This window comes from Leptonotus elevatus, chromosome 21, assembly GCF_054856555.1.
Source record: "Leptonotus elevatus isolate MCC_2025b chromosome 21, RoL_Lele_1.0, whole genome shotgun sequence".
NCBI lineage: Eukaryota > Metazoa > Chordata > Actinopteri > Syngnathiformes > Syngnathidae > Leptonotus > Leptonotus elevatus.
Genome location: NC_141259.1, coordinates 6,251,423 through 6,269,643, shown reverse-complemented (window position 1 = coordinate 6,269,643; position 18,221 = coordinate 6,251,423). Strand labels below are relative to the sequence as shown.

Genomic DNA, 18,221 nt, shown 5'->3' with positions numbered 1-18,221 from the left:
TGTTTAGTCACATTGTAGACCTCTCCTCTGAGTCCCATTTGGTCTCTGGGCCACAGTGGTTTGACTCAAACCTCCTTTCTGGGGTGGTGACCAGATATGTTTTGAACAAGACTTTGCACTGTAGATGACATGTGGAGTAAACCACTGATGTTGTTTTTTTATTTTTTATTTATTTTTTATCATAACTAGCAGTGTCTTACCAAATGTTGGAACAAATCAACCTTATAGATGACTACGAATATTTATTCACCAAGATGTGTTCATTCACTTTATGGTACATTTACAAGACCAGAATGTAGTTTAATGTAAAGACAGCTTTACCAAACTTGAACTGATGTGCAAAAGCTACAGAAAATGGTGTAACTGTTTATCCTACCAGATGAAAAATTCTGTTTTGAATACCCTCAATGGCTGTATGAGTTAAGTTGTATTTAAATGTTTAAAAATTTTAATTGTTAAATTGTTAAATTTTAAAATAAAAAAATGTAAATTTAAAAATGTTAAAAATGTTAAAAAAATGTTACATTTAAAAAAAATTAAAATAGTTAAATGTTAAAATTTATAATTGTTAATTTTTTTTAAATGTAATTTATTTTTGTATGTTTTTTTTTATTATTATTATTATTATAATTATTTGTATTATTTATTATTATTATTATTATTATTATTATTATTATTATTATTTATTTTATGTGTATTTTTTCCAAAAATCTCGTTGTCAAACCTTTTAAGCACAATACTTTGGTGGCAAGCTGAAGACATTTACATTTGATTCACAGCCATTTCTGCTGTAGGTTCATAAACAACGGCGGAATCAGGGTTATTCATCTTTCTGCACCTCACGCCACGATTCATCATGGTAATTCACATGTCAGCCATTTTATTACCATCTTCCACTGAGGGTAGATGATATTGACCAGAGCTATTACGGCACATATTTAACGAGACATGATTGTAATTCACATCACTGTAGAACAAGCTAAACATAATTTCACCTGGCTGGAGATCCTGAACCGTTTTCCCATATCCTGAATTCTACATTTTTATCTGACAATTCAGGCTTATAACTGAGCCACTGCATTTATTTAACAAACAGGTTGCAGTCTGTTTCATGTTTGAACAGCACTGAAATAAAATATCCAGGCTTAATGTTCCATTGATATAACATTCTTCCACGCTTAATGTGTGAATTCTAACCCTAAGTAAGACGTTTTGTTGAATCTTCCCATAAAAAATGTATGTTTAAAAATTGATTTGTCCGCATATTGAATCGATTCGAGAATTGTGCGCTGTAATATCGCGATATATTGCCGAATCGATTTTTTCTAACACCCTATTAGCTAGTACTAATATATGTGAATGGAATATACCAACAAATTTAAACCTTTACCAAAAGCGGAAAAACAACCTAGATTCTGCCGTTGTCCAGTGTATGGCAAAAGATCCTCAAAAAAAAATTAAACCTTCTCGTAGGTTGACGCGGTTTTGGCACACTCCTCCTGTATGTTGTTTAAAAAAAAAGTGGAAATAAGACTTGGTAAAGCGTTTTGAACGACATATGGTGTAGATAATGTGCTATATATTGTAACATTTACCATTATAATCAAATTGGAAATGTATGCAGTAAACTCAGTTTTGTTTACTTCCGGTGCCAGCTGACTTCTGCTCACTTTGCAGCTTAACTGAGTCAGTTCTGGTGTTTTTTGTTGAATAATTGTATTTCACATGAGAATAATTGTACAGGTATACATGGATCAAAGCTAGTGTATTAAATACACTTTCTATTTCATCTACCGGTATTTACATTTTAACTCATTCACTGCCATTGACGGCTATAGACGTCCAAAATTCATTTGAGCTTTTTCAATTAGTTTAAGATTTTTTTCTACTTTTGTTAACGAGAGTGTGAAAAAAAATGTATTGTACATTTAGAACAGATATAAAATTTGTGATTAATCGTGAGTCAACTAGTGAAGTCATACGACTAATTACGATTGAAATTTGTAATTGCCTGACGGCCCAAAATTTTTAAATCTTTTTTTTTATTGCGTCAAGCAATTACATTTTTTAATTGTAATGACAAAAGGCAAAGGCATGACTTCAATAGTTTACTCACGATCAATAACAAATTTTATATCTGTTCTAAATGTACAATAAAAAAAATTCTAGGTTTTCATAGTCTTGTTAACAAAAGTAGAAAAAATGTTAAACTAATTTTCGATGTCTATAGCCGTCAATGGCAGTGAATGAGTTAATGAATTACAGTAATTATCTGCTACAAGCTTTGTAGAAAATAGTAAGAAGAAAAAAATAATAATTGTTTAACAAGTATAGGTTATGAAAATAAAGTCATTGTTTTTATGCAATAATTAAAAAAAATCTTAATTTATAAATAAAAAGATTATACTACATGCCAGATTATGCTACACAAGCAACAAAACATTACACACAAGCTAAGAGTTACATATCATTGAAAGAAGAGCACAGTTCATCCTGTTATGCAACAAATGTGTTGCCAACTTCAGGATGTTTGCCTCCAAACAATGTCTGCAAATAACCATCTCGTCATATCTATATGGGATAATTGTGTTTGCATCAGTAAGAATGCCCTAAGGATGCCCCATTCTAATCATGAAGAATTAAATACGCAGTGAATATGCTCAAGAGCTCACAGAGCGAATTCCCCATTTTTAGTCATGCAGCTGTGCACAATTCTAAACGACTAGAATAATTTGAGTCAGAGTAAAACGAAACCATGCAACCATTACAAATACACTAAACTGTGTTTATAGCTTTTACAGAGAGAGAGAGAGAGAGAGAGAGAGAGAGATGCTATGACTTGAGGATATTATTTTAACACAACTCCAACAAAACTACATCCGTTTTCTTTACAGCTTGTCCTCAAGGTGAACTTGAGTCCATCATAGCTGACACAAAACAAAAAAAAGCGCAGTACGCCTGGACAATCGCAGGACAGTTAGCTAAATAAACCAAATAAATTAAGATACACGTCACAAACTTGCAGTTTGCAGAGCACCAAATAGTAACACAGATTTTTCACTGAATATCATTTGAAAAAAACTATAGATAAAACTGTCCAGATTGATTCCAACACAAATATATGAAGGCGATAGGTAATATAGAGCTCAATATGTAAATTTGGGGAGTAAAATTATTATTTTATATTGTTAGATACTATAGTATACGCATGGGATGTTTTCTTCACATTACTGTGGAGAAGGTTGATGTGATTCCTACATACTTTGAAGGATGCATCCACCTACTCCACCTCCACCTCTGGGAAGCAACACAGGGAAAGGGAGGGAAAATAAAGCTCCATAGTAAGCGTTGAGCATCTGTAAAATGAATAAATGGCATACAATGCACAGCCCCTGAAATCTTTATGGTCCAGGAAAACCTCTCTGACATAGCTTGAAATATCATAAACACCCCTATGAGATCCTATTCATTGTTACAGGAATGATGGCAGATGCTGCCTTCAGCACTTCATCAAAGACGCAAATGAATATTTTCTGAAAAATGTGGGAAACAGCGGCTTGCACTTTATTGAATATAAACCTCCTCATACTTTTGTCTTTTACACTGAGCCAGAAATTGCTCAGGGGAAAAGTGGTTTTACTCCATGGAGCCAGTTTTTTTTTTTCCTCCTCCAAATTTAGAGAGTGAACTTGAAGGGCACCTCATACTGTACAGTCAGAAGCAGGACTGAAGTCTGAATTATAACTGTTATCACATCCGTACAGTTGCCGCACACAATACCATGTACCGTGACACGATGTCTCATTCTGACAGCGATCATCAAATAATACCTTACGCGTTCCAAACCGGGTTTCCCCACAATCTGATACAGTAAGTCTGCACTGTAAATGGTGAGTCCAATATTTAAACTCAATTCTAAATCATGCAGTTACACTGAATACACTATCCCTGTCGTTCCAGCTATCGGAGCAGTGAGTAGTGAAAATGGAGAAAACGCTGTCGGAAAGTAGGACAGTGAGTTGAGGGAGACTCGTTTGTAGACTTGCAGTTCATCCTTTGTGGTCTTTGATCCTGTCCACGGTGGTTCAGCGTCATATGCACACCGGCTGGCCCAGACCCAGCGGTGGCTTATAAATATCTGCCATGTATCCTCTACACTACAACAACCAGCGGGAGTGAAAAATGTTGCCTTTTCCCCAAGGTGCCAGAAAACAGATTCCACCTTGACCTCATTCAATGTGCACTGTACTTACAAACTGCATTTTGACATCTCAAATCCATTTTAAACTGTGTCTAATTTATGCAAAACTAAAAAAGTAAAATGCTGTATTAGACACGGTAAATATAACTACATTTGCACTTTATTCAGGATTCAGTGTATTATTTTACTGAGAAAAGTTCAAAATGTCCATTCAGTACTGCAAGTAAAAGCATTTTTTATTGGATGTTCTCTCTTCCCTGCAGGTTTGCTGTTATGAACTCAGTAGGAGGCTTCCTTTCAACTAGTATTGTATGTACGGCCAAACACACACACACACACACACACACACACCCCCACACACACACACACACACACACACATAAGCACACATTCAGGTCAAGATGGAATGATGGATGGATGATAAATCTGTTCAACCACTTAACCATTTCATGTCAAAACTGGCATTGGTTGCCAAACAAAGCTGAATGCCAATAAAGTCGCACAATCTAGAGTTTGACCAAAAACTTGGAGGAAAACCACACACCATATGATGAGTCAGCAAAACTCACAGGACCTTGGTTTGAGTATAAGAGAATTAACTCTCTAGTACTTTTCTTTGGATTTTTGTGGCTTCTTTGCAGCACTTACTCCAAACAAAGCATCACATGCTACAGAGGCTGTTAAGAGAGGAGCAACCTGAGACGAAGAGAAGAAGAGAGTGTGTACTCCCATTCAAAGCACTAAAGCGTCACCTTCTTCATATGCATGCTCAAAGTTCTGAGTGTTGAAATGTGTCAACTCATTCACTGCCATTGACGGTTATAGACGTCAAAAATCCATTTGAACTATTTCTATTAGTTTAACATTTTTTCCCACTCTTGTTAACAAGAGTATGAAAACGTAATTTTTTTATTATACATTTAGAACAGATATAAAATTTGTGATTAATTAACTGATGAAGTCATGCAATTAATTATAATTTTAATTGCCTGATGTTGCTAATTTTGAATTGTAATTAATCACATGACTTCAATAGTTAACTTACGATTAATCATAAATTTTATATCTGTTCTAAATGTACAATAAAAAAAACATTTCTAGGTTTTCATACTCTTGTTAACAAAAGTGGAAAAAAATGTTAAACATTCACTGCCAATGACAGCTATAAATGTCCAAAAAATAATTTTAACTATTTCTCTTAGTTAAACATTTTTTCCACTTTTGTTAAATTATTTTTTAATATATATATATTTTTTTTAAAGAAGAAGAAGAAGAAGAAGAAAAGATTATTAAAAATTAGGGGCGTCAGGCGAATAAAATTTGTAATCGTAATTTATCGCATGACTTCACTAGTTTACTCACGATTAATCACAAATTTTATATCTGTTCTAAATGTATAATAAAAAAAAATCTAGGTTTTCATACTCTTGTTAACAAAACTGGGAAAAAATGTTAAACATTCACTGCCAATGACGGCTATAGACGTCATAAAATTATTTTAACTATTTCTCTTAGTTTAAGATTGTTTCCACTTTTGTTAATTTATTTTTTAATCTTTTCTTCTATTTTTAAAGAAGAAGAAAATATTATTAAAAATTAGAGGCGTCAGGCGAATACAATTTGTAAATATGTAATATCTGTTCTAAATGTACAATAAAAACAAATTCTAGGTTTTCATACTCTTGTTAACAAAAGTGGGGGGGGGGGATTTAATTAAAAGAAATAGTTCAAATGAATTTTTGACATCAATAGCCGTCAATGACAGTGAATGAGTTAAAAACAGCAGTAACAATATTAGGAGTAACATTATTTTAACACTTGACATAACGTGACAGTGAGGGTGTATGTGACTTAAACGAAATTGCCACTACTGTTAGTGAACAGATTCTCTCTGTTGCCATTATTTTCCATTGGAAATTTTTTCCCCATAACTCTACACAAATCAGGCGTCAACCACCGTCTCCGAACAAATTGTGTTCAACTATCAGCAGGTCCACGGTATGAGACTTGAAAATACAGCTCGAATCAATAGACATACAATATAACGCAACCCTTTGGGAAGTGAGAAATATATTCAGCTGATGTTTTAAGGAGCACACTACAACCACCAGGTTGAATTTTATTTTGTTGCATGTATTGTATTTTTAGCAAAATGTAAAAAAAAAAATCTCTTGTGAACCACCCCCTCAGGGCCCTCCTTCATGCCATCAGGTGGTAGTTGTCACAGCTTAGCCATTCAATGTGCTCACACACGGATCAAACGCACGTCCGCAATCATCAAACACATTTCCCTCGTACGCCCTGAAACAATCACAGACAATTCGGAGCTGCAGCTGGTGGGCGAAGAGGCAGAGAGATCGCTGGCGCTCAGTTGTGCGTGCGTGTAGTGTTTGCACATTTGTGTGTGCATTCACGCTTGAAGAAGGCCAACAGAAGTGTGACTCAAGTAGATGCAAGTGCCATGTAAGTCAGGAGTCCATGAATTACCCACAGACCTTTGAGCACAGTGACTTGAAAGCTTCTATCACGTTGTTGAAATTTCGATACAAAATTTATAACCCTGTGCGGGAAGTAAAGAGCAGCACAAAATGGAAAACACTACAAATCCAGTAAACAAGCAGACTGCTCTAATTTAGTGCAGTATGTAAATTGATTTTGTACTGTATTTAAATTAGCATAAGTGTTGTTGGTTACTTTTAACAATCTGAAATGCACTGGAGAGGAACATCTGCCGCCAAGAAAATACATACTCATACTATTACGCTACTAGAAATGCATCAGAGGAACAATCTAGCGTTACACTGACAATAAATCACTTTGTCGACTTAAAAATGTCAGCATGGGAATGTTTCCCCATTGTGAGCAAGACAAGTATGCTATTTGCTAAACCCTGCATGGCCAACATAAGCCGTGGCGGGAAATGTGTCAATGAAAATGTAGACCACACAGTAGCTAAGCAAAAGCTGCAAAGATACCGCCAAAGTATCCATTAACACAGATGACATATGATATCTGGTCACACAAATTGTCTAGATAGAGAACAGCTGAAGGGCAACGGGGGGGAGGAAGGGGAGAAGAAGGGCAAGTTAGTCGGGGGATATATTACTGTGTTAGTGGATTTCCACTGTTAAACATATCACTGATACCTGAGGGGAAAATAACTAATCAATAGACCTCCATCTCGTGCTTCCTTTTCATTTTTGCTTTGCACTCTGATGTCTTTTTCTACCACCCCTCACCCAAAAGAACACTCAACCTCAGCATGTTCCACGCTCTTCAAAATGCTGCCGAGAATTATAGAGGAGAGAAGATTCCACTCAGGCTGACATAAGAGAGTCATAATGCTTTGTTAAATGCGAACCGCTTTAAAGACATAAGTTTTGCACTGAATGAAAATAGCCATACGTTCCGTTATAAATGTGTCTGCATATTGCACGTATCTGTCCAACCACTTTCTTTTTTTGTTTTGCTCAACATATTTAGTGTATATTATGAAAAGATTACAATAATAAAGAAATCACACGACGTACCATCACAACAGCCACAAGCCGACTACTGAGCACATTGCGCAGATAGGCCAAGCAATATAGCGTGTGAACACCTGCGGCTAATAATGGCCAAGCAGGGAATATCATAACGAATCATTTAAGTCGGGTGTGAGTCTTGATCTCCATCAAACCCTTGAGACTAACTCACCAAACCCCTGTGGTTCGATCAAACCCAGGTTAAGAACCACTGGATTAATGCAAAGAGCTACTAGTCTGACAACCACTTCTGAAATACATGATCGCAAATAATATAATAGTGAATTTTATATATATATATATATATATATATATATATATATATATATATTACATATACTGTATGTGAAGTAGGGGTGTGCCAAAAAATCTATTCTCATAAGAATAGCGATTCTCATTTAGTACGATTCAGAATCTATTTTATTTAAATTATTTTATACTGTCTTGCCTTTGTTTGTGTGTGCCTTTATTGGGAGCGCTGCTCATGTTGTACTCAATTTGGCCACATAGGGGCAGTGTGGTTCCACACGTTCTGATACACTGTTAAGTTGTAGCCACATTAGAGAGTAGAAGGAAAAAGTCCAATAAAAGTTGTTTTTTTGCAGCGTGGAGCCGTTCTTTTGAGTGATAAAAGTGCCGCGAGTAGCGAGTCTGACTGGAGTAGATAATTACGATTCTTTGCACATCTATAAACTGAAGCAAAAATCATTGTCAATCAAATTATTTTGAAGCAAAAATCGTTCTCAACCGAAAATCGATTCTGAATCGAATTGCAGACCCAAAAATCGGAATCGAATCGAAACGTGAGACGTTCAAAGATTTACACCCCTAATGCGAAGTCATGTTAAATGATTTCCCACAATTATCAGCAACAATTTAACAAAGTAGGAAACACATAAATACCAATATGCAAAACATTGTTTTTAAAATGCTCTATACATTTCTGCTATTATTTTATTATGAACACTTCTACACCATTCCTAGGAAGTCACAATGTCCTATATCATTGGTGAGCTATTTTTAGAACTGGCCTGCAGGCTGCTCATGTGTTCATTGTGTCCCCTGCTCTAAAGGTTCAGTTGTATTTTGTCAATGAATTCTTTCCTACTCACTATGCAAAAAGCTGAATGCAAATTTGCAACCATATTTGTCAAATGATGAGATGAGTGAATGAGACGAGATGCAGACTCGCAGAAAACACACTTGGATTTGTACTAAGGAGGCAGCGGGGTTTCGACATAAAAAAAAAAAAACTCCATGACAATATTTTCCAAGTACTAGTAAATTGTGCATCATGTGACACTTTGAATGGAAATGTCGGGTCAGCATTTTGAATGCAATTTTAAAACAAGTGTTTAGTCAGAAATGAGTGAGATCACTTTAAATTGTCACAGCAAGGGAATTCCAAAGCTTTCTGAAATACTTTGCTATGCACCTGATTCTCCCTCACTTGCAGGTGCCAACGTCAGAGTTAATGTTTGCACGTTGATGCAAGGAATCTGCTCCCTGAGGAACCCCAAAAATCCTTCAAGACAGATGCGTAAACCAGATGTTCTTGTAGCGAGGACCAACAACCACAGACAAATTTGATGCACATGACCGTGTTTTGTAGCACTGCAGTGTTCTGCAGCTTTGAACGAGTGTAGCCGCCATCCAGCCGCCATCCAGCCGCTTTTAGTTCCAGTCTTGTCATGTTTTCTCAAATCTATCAACCCCATGAGGGAATGCTCTTTTGCTAATGGGTTCTATCCCAGATTTTAAAGGCAAAGGTCAGGAGGATTTGAACTTTACCAAGGTGAATTTTTCATGTGATTCCTCCACTATATGAACGCTACAATAAACAGACAATTGATGTTTTATTCATAGGGAGGGCAAGGCTGCTATTTTTAAGACCAAAAAAAAAATATGGCAGCTTAGCCCATTCCCGCTTCTCCTTGCTCCATTAGCTTCTGCAGAGCCAGCCAAGCGAGCATTACAGTAGCCGGCTTGCTGTCTAATTTCAGGGATGTAAAATTTACTCTGGGCAATGTAGGAGTCACTCAAGAGAGTCATCAAAAATGTTCTGCCTGGGCCAACTGGAATCACAGTCGGAAATGTGAAAAAGGACCTTTAAAAAAAGCATTTGCATTTGAATCACGTATGTCACAAGAACGGATGTAAAAGCTCTCGAGCGTGTTCAGAGAGACTTTTTTTTTTTTTTTTTTTTACATTTTCCTTATTTACAGCCTTGAAGCACTTTCTGAGAGCACTGATTATCGATATCATTAAAGACTCGCATTATAATTGATTTGACCAAGAATCTGGTTGATTGTGTGGACTATGTTGTTTAATCATTTGTTGATGCAAAATAAACATATCATTCTGGCTCAACTAAGTCAAGGTAAGTCGATCTACATCCACAAAGACATCTCCTATAGAAACACCTCTTCGCTACTACAATGGCATCGAAACAGGAATTCAAAACATGCAGAGAGACTCTTGCATCTCATTGAATTTTTATATACTGTAATAGTAATAATTATTGACTGACTTGCACTGGCAACCTTTTTTTATTATAAACCTGCCTCAAGCTCAAGGCTTTCTAATATTCCGCACATGTTTTATTTAAGTATTTAAGTTATGCTAGTAATTATATTTCCACAATGTTTACTGCTCTAAGGAGAAGCTGTATAGAAAATAATTGGATGGCTATACAGCAGACCTTAGCGATAAATAGAATATTCTCATTAAAAAAAAAATATCATGTCATCATCCACAATAGTTCGCTGGGGAAAAAAAAGAGGTTATATTTTGCCACGATTTCAAAGCTGTTACAGTTGAAATTAGTGTATGCTCTATTTGAATCGTGAGATTCATTAATAAAGCCGTTAAGCTCTAATAGCCTGAATCTTTGTGTGGTTTCTGCTGCTAATTGCTGTGCATAACTACTGCTGTTACATTCTCATGAGAACAGACTACTTTAAGGCCTGAGAAAGGCAAAGCACACAACACAGCACAACGTGGGATTTATTCACGTCCCAAATTGTTGAACCACGTCTTTAGACAACAGATCGACGGTTTTGAAACCCCTGTGATGTAAATCTATGATTGAAGCTGAAAAGTCAACCGTACCAAACTGAATGAAATCATTATGATAAATGGGAACATCAGGTGACAGGGTCTTATTGCTTTGTTTGAAAATATCACACGTTGAAAAAAAACATTGATGGATTTTTCACAAAACTGATTTGAACTGAATGCTGACTTCATTAAGATATTTAATGAGTTTGTATATATATGTGTTTCTTGTTTAAGTCCCTACCCTGCAAAAAATCTCAAAAAGAAAAATCAAAACACGTGCCGGTATCGAGGCCAGAAGATTTCTAACTAAACCTCCTGGGGACATGTCGGATTTAGCCGCAGGCTTGTCAAAGAACTGCAGACACTCTTACAGCTTTCCAAGCATAGAGTCAGCTACCTTATCAAAAGTAATGAACCCTTGTCCAGACTTTTTAACCCCCTACAGACAGCTGGCTGAGACGTTTTCCCCCTAATGAGAGGAAGTGATTAAAATGCCGTGTCATGCTGCTGCTTATTTCAGATTTTGTTTAAGAAAGTTGCAATAGGCAGATTGTTCAGGGCAGGTTTTCAGTTAAAAGAGAATAATGTTAACACAAAGCACAGTCACAGGAACGTTAGCTTAGGGGGGAACCAAAATTGCAAGTTGAACTCTATACAGTGCATGACTAAACATTGCAAGCATGACAGACTGAAAGCCTGACAAATATATATATTAGGGGTGTTAGAAAAAATTGATTCGGCAATATATCGCGATATTACAGCGCGCAATTATCCAATCGATTCGATATGCGGCTGAATCAATTTTTAAACATACATTTTTTTATGGGAATATTCAACAAAACATCTTATTTAGGATTAGGATTTACACATTAAGCATGGAAGAATGTTCTATTAATGGAACATTAAGCCTTAATATTTTATTTCAGTGCTGTTCAAACATGAAACAGACTGCAACCTGTTTGTTTAAATGCAGTGGCTCAGTTATATGGCTGAATTTTCAGATAAATCAATACATTTTCATACAAATCTTACAGTGTACATGTACAAGTTTACTGATTAGTATTTTCTCAATTTGAGTTTAAAAAAAACGCATTAATCAATTTATAGATTCGTATCGGGATTAATCGGTATCAAATCGAATCGTGACCTATGAATCGTGATACGAATTGAATAGCCAGGTACTAGGCAATTCACACCCCAAATTAATATATATATATATATATACACACACACATATATATATTTATATATATATATATATATATATATATATATATATATATATATATATATATATATATAAATGAGTCTGCTTCACAGTCCAAGGTGTGAATGTGAGAGTGAATGCTTGTCTGTATTTTGACTGGTGACCAGTAGACTACCCCACCTTTACCCCGCAATCAACTGGGATAGGGTCTTGTTCAACCATGATATTGAACCGGATTAGCAGTAAGAAATGGATGGACGGCTGGTTTCAGCTGCTGAAATATGACTATGTGCATGCTAAGATGAATGAAACATCCTAGCATCGTTCTTAGCATACACAGAACTATTATTACGCTTCTCGAAAGACAGTCAATTTACTTAAACTTCCAAGAATTTATTTACAAATACAATTGCACACAAAAAAAACATAGCTAGCAGACACAATTGTATTATTATCTACTCATTTCATCACTGAACCCTCAAAGACAACCGTATTATAAGTTATAACACACCTGTTGGTACTAGAAATGCAACCAACGCTAAGTTGGTTAACAAAACCAAATATTTGAAATATGACTGGAAATAAAAGTTTTATCTCTCGTGTTGCTACGTTCTGAATAAACCACTATTTTATATTACCGGTATTAACATTAGCATTAGCATTAGCATTGTTTTTTTTTTTATCTATACAAGCATCGTGACTATTCAGGAAGGGATCCACTCATTGCAATCTTCAACAGCTTCTTTTTTTTATGTCTTTTGACTGACAGGTTTCGTCCCTTTCGAGGCAGAGGCAAAATGGCCGCATACTTTTGAACCCTTGGACAGCACGGACAGAAGCTAAATACTGTACATGCCACTTCTCCCAAGTATTTCAACAAGCTACCATCTGCTTCCATGTCACTAAACATGCGTGCCTTACCTTTCCAAAATCCCTGACATCAAAAAGGTCAAAGGCTTCAAACAGATCACTTTTCTTCATGCCGAAGATGTCGTGGCAGGCTGACAGAAAAGTCCTGATGTTCTTCAGGCACAGGAACTAGGTTGGGAAGAGAAACATCATCAGTGTATGAAGAAACTGTACATCTATACATACAAGCAATGTTATTTGCACCAAATACTACCCATTTCTCAATGTTTTATTTTACCTGCGCTACGTGTTGCTGAATAGACGCAGACCAAGTAACTTTGTGTTGAGTTGGAAGGGACGAGTTTATTCATAGCAGATAATGCTAGTGCAGTATGAGTTTCTCTACAAATGTTCATAATTACAATTACAGTGACTAAGTTGTGAAATTGTATTCATTATTTTTTCTCTCTCTCTTTAGAAGCTATTTACATAAGTTGTAGGCAGGCTTGGGGAGTAACGGAATACATGTACCGCCGTTATGTAATCAGATTGCAAAAAAAAAAAATATGTAACTATATTCATTACAGTTACAGGAAAAAACATGTAATCAGTTTACAGGTACATTTATTAAAAACGGGGATTACTTCGAGGGGTTGCAATTTCTACCATGAGAGAAAGTGCGAAAGAGGGAGAGAGAGAGAGACAGAGCGAGAGAGAGAGACAGAGCGAGAGAGACAGAGGACAGAGCGAGAGAGAGAGAGAGAGAGAGAGAGACAGAGAGAGAGAGAGAGAGACAGAGAGAGAGAGAGAGAGAGAGAGAGAGAGAGAGAGAGAGAGAGAGAGAGAGAGAGAGAAGGACAGAGGGAGAGAGAGCGCGTGCACGCCTGCGCGAGTGGGACCGTTGCTACTGGAGGAGCAAATTGCAACCGGTATTTACTAGAACTTACTTGGAGCAAAAGTTTGAGCTGATAGTCCAGCGGCATGCTATGCGCTGTAGCTTCTTGCTAGCTAGCCCGCTAGCCTACAACCATAATGTGAGTTACACCTTCCAAACAAATCTTCCTCCCACCAATTCACTATTTAAACATCATACACAACATATACACGGCTATCTATCTATCTATCTATCTATCTATCTATCTATCTATCTATCTATCTATCTATCTATCTATCTATCTATCTATCTATCTATCTATCTATCTATCTATCTATCTATCTATCTATCTGTCTATCTGTCTGTCTGTCTGTCTGTCTATCAAACTGTGAGGTGTGGTTGCTTTTAGTGACAGTTCAAAAACAGCATATATCAATCAATCAATCAATCAATCAATCAATCAATAGCCTACATGCCTTTTAATTACACTAGGATTTTTGCTATTTGTAGGCTGCTCGGGTCCCTATCACCTGCAAATAGCAGGGGCACATTGTATTGAATATATATTGTGGTGATATTTATTTTTATTTTTTCTTCATGAGCATACTCAATATTGGAGTAATCCAAAAGTAATCCAGTTACATTATTTTAATATTATGGTACTTGGATTACGTTACTAACTACATTTTTTAGCAGGTAACTTGTAACTGTAATGGATTACATTTTAAAAGTTGTAGGGGCATAATTTTGAGCCTAATAATCTCAGTGAGCTTGTATTGGAATGCTAACTGCCAAAACCTGGAATGAAATTGATAAAACTGTGAAGTTAAGTTCTGGTATTAAGTCCGATTTACCGAAACCTTCCTTTCAGACGGCGATACGTCTTTATAAGGAAAGCAGTAATGCGGCCGGGGAGTGAAGGGGAAGGTGTCGCCAGAGTGAAGTTAGCCAACACGTATCTCTGGCTTGCGGCTGCTCTCCTTCCTGTAATTGATACAGGATGGGACTGAGGAGCATGCTGATGAAAGAACTTTTTTTCAGGAAGTGATGTTTTTGCGTCATCACTATCCACCCACACTCATGGGACGAGCTTAACCAAATGACCTCACGTGTAAATATGCATTCCGCAAAGAATATATCAATGATGTGAACTGTATTGTGCGTTAGTAGTCATTAAATGTCCACGTGAAAACTGGATTTCATGAATACAAATGAAGTGTGTTTTAAATGTACAGTACTAAGCTAAAAACTTCACGGAAGTATTTGCAGAGCAAGATTAATGCAAACAAGTTTCAATGACACTGTCGTTGCACTTAAAGTAACACACTTTGCAAAACTAAAATAAATAGACACCAGCATGTATGATGTCTTTAGCAATGCTATTTTATAATGACTGTAGTGGTTGCTTGCTGCATTTAAAGCTGCTATATGGAACTTTTCCCCCAAAAAATATATTTACAGTAGCCTTTTTATTTGACCATGTATGACTGAAATGTATTCTGCCTGTCTGCGGATGTGACGTAATGTGTGCGGTGTGTATGTGAAGAAGAGAGGTGCAGTTCCATTTTTGGTCAACAGGTGGCAGTAGCAATTCGAAATTGAATATTCTACGTTCAGTAGCTGTAATATTTTGACTATTATGGAAAATAAACTGTTTATTGCAAATAGATAAGTGCTAAAATGCTGCATGGTAGCCATTGGTTATTTTCGTATGCTACCAAAAATTCTGATTTTTTTTTTTTTTACTGTCCTAGCAAACCACTATTATTTGGAATTGTTTGAATTGAGGTATTGTTCAGCTTCCCGCCATTTCCTTTACCTTCAAAATATTACATCTGTCTTAACTGAATTTGTCCTGAACCAATGAACAGATATCTAGAATAAAACTGTGAGAAAATGTATTCATTGACATCTCAGAAAACAAAGCGCTTGAAGGTGAAAAGCTGCAGGACCTACTCTATTATTCACAACACACCTTCACTCATATAAAATGCACAATTTGATTTGTCTGAATGGAGCATAACATGAAATACGTTTCTACTCCAACTGAATTACTTTTCAGAGACATCTTCACAGGAAAGAAAAACGCCCCAGAGCCAATGAGTTCCTGATGTCGCGTAAGAGCAGGAGGCTAGCTTCAAATGAGCGCAGTAAGTGTATTATTGAATGTGTACATTTGTACACATCAGTCTATTTTATCAGACAAGCACATCTTGTCCCCCAGGATTCCGTATATTATCTAAGGGAAGCAGCTTCACACATCACATATGAAGCAGAGTGTGTCAGGCCGGCTTCAACGATCTGCGGACAAAGAAGAACTTTCCACAGGCAGCACTAATAAACCAAATGTAAGACAGCAAGAGTGCAGATCACTACCAAGACTGAAAAAAAAATGATTTGACAGTTACAAGCTATTTTTGATTAGCTAAAAGCATTCGTATTGAGATCAAGAGGGAATGCAATTGAAATTCTGTCTATATAGACAGTTTTCCTGTGATGTCACGCACCATCATGCTGGAGGTCGATGAATTGTTTTGTTCCCTTTGCCAATGCCTTTAATGTTTTCCATTTATAGTTAGCATGAACACTTTTCCATAACTGGGCCAAAAATGAACTGAACTAACTATTAGTATTAAATTATGTTTTGTTATATATATATGGGGGGGGGTTGTTTTTGTTTTGTTTATAATATGACCTTATAAAAAAAAAACACGTGACATTTTGCTACATCCACTCATTTGCTTATTTGCATTTTGGACACATTCAAACAGTTATTAAGCATCTCCCCTATTTCTTTATCATGCTTTTTTTTTCATCTTAACTCTTTGTACTTTTATTATTATTATTATTATTATTATTACTACTATTATTATTATTATTATTATTATTATTTGCCTGCTTTTAACTGATATTTTACCATGATTATACGACAGTAGGTTGGCCATGAATAGGTTATATTATAGCATGATGTGTGGCTGCTGAGAGACAGTCAGTTATTTTTCGGTTATATCAGCGAAAATAGGCTGTTATTATTATTAGGCATATGTTATTAGGCAGTAGCAGACACTTTTCATCTTTTCAATTTTTGGCGTTCGAATATTGGTTATTTGAAAGAGTATCCCGGAGGTCGACACTAAATGATGATGCTGTTGATGCTAATTAACCATTAACACTGGCGATGTTTTTAAAACGAAAGATATTCTATTTAAATACACAATGAGTGTAATTCTTCTTGTTGTGTGTTTAGTTTTACCGTAAACTCCAAGTAGGATGCAACTAAACAGCTTAAAGGACATTTTGAGGGCAGAATCACATCACACGACGTGCACGTTCAAAACTGTCTATCCGCGCAAAAAAACGGTGCCTTCAGGATACTTCTACAACGTCGGAAACTTGTAAACGTACCACACCGTTCTAGAATAATCTTGTTCGTCTCGTTTAGATTTGGGAAATGTATGTGGATCATTTTTTACCCACTTAATAGAATTTTGGTGTAGTAATACAAAAAACAATATATTATAAAACGTGTACATGGTAAGTTAAAAATGTCAGGATGGCAAAAATGTTTTTTGTTTTTTTCAAGGAATACCTGCAATACCAAATTATAATTAATGATCATTTTTATTACAAAGATATTGACAGAAATTGACCTCTAAAGGTCATTTTTGATCCAGTTATGCTAAAAGATAAGATAGCAGACTTATTGGCTAGTAATGGCAGTGATGATGTGTTTAAAATACTGTACATTGGAAAGAACATTTCTGGCAAATAAACAGCTTGCAGCAACTGCGAGCAATCTGTCAAACTTAACACTGCATGTTCAGGGAGGCAGAGAAGAACAAATATGAGCGAAAACAAAATCTTATAGTCCGAAATAGACAAATGGAAGCAGCACAAAGTAGTACACAGAAAACAATGCTGCAAATGCTGCTTGTGTCACAACAAAATGTGCACACACCCAAAAAAATACACTATGTTGCATTTTCATCAGGAAGAGGGTGTGCGCTTGAGCAGAGCAGCTATGAATACGACAGTATGCTTCAATGAGTGCAAATTCTAAAAAGTTAATCAGAAAATACAATTCATGAATAGTGATCTGGGAAAAAAATCAGTAAACAGGGCATCATTGTATACAGTAATATGAACATACACAAGCACAATATTATTAATGAGCATATCCTTACCAATTCGATGGGAACATCCGTTCTAATCAATGCACACACAAAAAAGTAATCTGTAGGTAAAAATCCAACTATGAACGATGAGGGGGGGGGGGGGGGGGGGGGGAACAAACAAACCATCCAATAAGGTAGCAAGTGAGCTAAGCGTGAAAATGATCTGAACAAAGAGCTTTTGAGCTCTTTGATCTTGAAAGACATTTAGTCCTACAGTCAGTTACTGTTTTCCTCAAATAGTAGACAGGAGCATTTTAGTTAAGTCGAGAGAGCTGGCCTTTATTTGTTCCAATTCTTGTACAGTATCTGAATGGAACTGGACATTCTGGAT

The 18,221-nt window shown here is 36.1% G+C and overlaps 1 protein-coding gene across 3 annotated transcripts in view; it reads right to left on the bottom strand.

Moving 5' to 3' along the window:
* Positions 1 to 18,221, bottom strand: part of vav3a (vav guanine nucleotide exchange factor 3a) — an 80,269-nt gene that overhangs the window by 51,891 nt on the left and 10,157 nt on the right. For all 3 annotated transcript variants that reach the window (XR_015092073.1, XM_086066015.1, XM_086066016.1), the window contains exon 2: positions 12,914 to 13,030. Coding sequence is in view for 2 of the 3 variants with exons in the window: in XM_086066015.1 (XP_085922141.1) it covers positions 12,914 to 13,030 (117 nt within the window). In the remaining variant the exon portion in view is untranslated. The remainder of the gene's footprint in view (positions 1 to 12,913; positions 13,031 to 18,221) is intronic.